At 40.6% G+C, this 2,471-nt stretch overlaps 1 protein-coding gene across 1 annotated transcript; it reads left to right on the top strand.

The window, feature by feature from the left end:
- Positions 1-724: 724 nt before the first annotated feature.
- On the top strand, positions 725-2,353 carry LOC121940927 (claudin-15-like; the record flags this gene model as incomplete). The annotated part of the gene is made up of 2 exons (XM_042483602.1): positions 725-1,303; positions 2,189-2,353. Coding segments are annotated over exons 1-2 (382 nt in total), but the record flags the coding sequence as incomplete, so codon positions are not given.
- Positions 2,354-2,471: the final 118 nt, after the last annotated feature.

Raw genomic sequence — 2,471 nt, 5'->3', positions numbered from 1 at the left:
GCAAAATAATTACAAAATGTGCAAAACCACTGCTAAGATATAAAATAATGACAAAGATAACGAAAAAACACACAAAGGGACTCAAAACAACTAAAGTAGACACAAAATTAACTCAGTAAGATACAAAATTACTTTGTGTTTCACTCCATTGTAGCAGAAATAGTGGGGCCCTTTGGACATCTTTGCCCAGGGGCCCATTGTCTCTTGATCCGCCCATGCCCAAGCATCGCTGAGCTAGCTAAAGTTAACAGCTCAGCCGAGGGGAACACCACTAATGTTACATCTCCTGCTGTCATGAGCCTCTGATCCATGAGTAGATACACACTTCCTTCTGTACGGTGGTACGTTTGGCAGATGTAGTTTGGTAGAGAGAAAATAGTTCCTACACCAAAATAATCCAGACTGATAAGTAGCGCTGCAGATGTATCTGCATTTTTTTATTTTGAGTTGAACTGCACCTTTGAGCCAGACCAATTACAAGTTGATACCTTTCCAAAATGTTACAAAACCTCGGGTGTGACGCTGAGTGATTGTAACCTTGCGTCTCACGGCCTTGAGATTTCTAAACCAAAACAATAAAACGAGGTGCAGATGTGTAAGTACAGTATGTACTGTAGTTCCAGTATGAAATCTGGACATTTTTCAGGGCAAGAGCCAACAGAAAAAAATACTTAAAACTTTTTGTAAATCGCCAATAATGTGCGATTGTTCATCAAAAAGAAAAAATGGGGTGGAGTATGTCTAATAAACATGCACAGTGCAATGTCATTAAGAGCAACTGATGACCATTGGACCCTGAGAGTGAGCCGATAAACACCTGTTCAGTTTCAGGGGTGTAAAATGGTGTGTGTGTGTGTGTATGTGTGTGTGTGTGTGTGTGAGGGGCGGGAGGAGGAGAAAGCAACTTATATAAATCATTATACATATCTCTTGAGCCAGACACATCTCACAGGGACAGACGAGACACACCACAGATACACTCTCACACACTTACTGACTCCGTGAGCCAATTCTGATTTCTGCAAGTTTTACCAATTTCATAAACTGAGATCTGGATTTGTTTGACCGCTGGGCCGAGGACGGGTCATGGATCCAATTGTGGAAGTAGTGGCTCTGTTGCTGGGGTTCATCGGTTGGGTGATGGTGGGGATCGCCCTGCCGAACCGTTACTGGAGGACCTCCACGGTCGACGGGAACGTCATCACCACCTCCACCATCTATGAGAACTTGTGGATGTCGTGTGCGACCGATTCAACCGGGGTGCATAACTGCAGGGAGTTCCCCTCGCTGCTCAATTTGAGTGGTATGTTGACAAAAAACATCTATTTGCAGTAATTTATGTTTGATATGTCTTTATTTTTGGTTATCAGAACATCAATCATAGACAATTTTAACATAAAAATATTGTTATATTAGGTTGCTTTTTAAAGAATTTTTTTAATTTTAAAAGATTTTATGGGTTCTTGGACACCCTGAACTTTTGTGCTGAACTTTAAAGGCATTGGTGTGGTGGATATAGGGGGATATATTGGCAGAAATTGAATTTAATATAACAAGGGTGTTATCTTAAGTGTATAATCACCTGAAAATAAGAATTGCCATGTTTGTACCGAAGCGCGGAAAAGGCAAACCAAACACTGGCTCCACATTGTATCGGCAACAGTATTCAGCAGCCACTTTGCAGTGAGCCAAACAACATTGTAAAAACACTGATTTTTACTGTAAAACTGCTTTTTTCAGTGTTTTTACCAGTTTAAATTACTGTGTCTGTTTGTTTCTCTGGATAATTTGGCTCCTGAATAATCTCCTTAATGTCTGGATTTTAAGTTATCAGAGAAAAAAAGGTGAGCGCACTTTAGCATGTGGTGGACAAGCCACCCATCTCCTACATGCCAAACAGCATAAGAGAAACATACATTTTCAACTTTCAACTGTTTTATTCAGTGCTTTTACCGGTTTATATTATTCAGATCATTCGTTTTAGAGAGGAAGAGACCTCTGTGGATAATTCGGCTTTGTAGAAACCTCCTAAATAATGACCACTGAAGTTTCAGCTCATTGCAATGTGCAGTCCCCACCACTAGAAGTCACTAATCCCCCCAAAATCATACACACTGTACCTTTAAATGTTTATAACAAGACATGTTTACATGAAGTCAGCATTTGCTTATTTCCTCACTGTATCCAGGTTACATCCAGGCATCTCGTGCCTTAATGATCACATCGATAGTGTTGGGCACCTTTGGACTGGTGGCGGCCCTGATAGGAATACAGTGCTCAAAGGCTGTGGAGGAAAATGCCGTCCTAAAAGGGAGGATCGCCGGCACTGCGGGAATCCTTTTCCTACTTCAAGGTAACAAATATAAGAAAAAGTTTTTAAAAAGTGTATTTCTGGAGTTTAGACTGGTTAGATTGAGTCCAGTGGTAGAGGAAGTACTCAAATCTTGTACTTAAAGATAAAATAGTAATAC

Source organism: Plectropomus leopardus, unplaced genomic scaffold (assembly GCF_008729295.1).
Source record: "Plectropomus leopardus isolate mb unplaced genomic scaffold, YSFRI_Pleo_2.0 unplaced_scaffold9900, whole genome shotgun sequence".
NCBI classification, from domain to species: Eukaryota; Metazoa; Chordata; class Actinopteri; order Perciformes; family Serranidae; genus Plectropomus; species Plectropomus leopardus.
The sequence above is the reverse complement of the archived record's forward strand: the minus strand, read 5'-3'. Positions and strand labels throughout refer to the sequence as shown.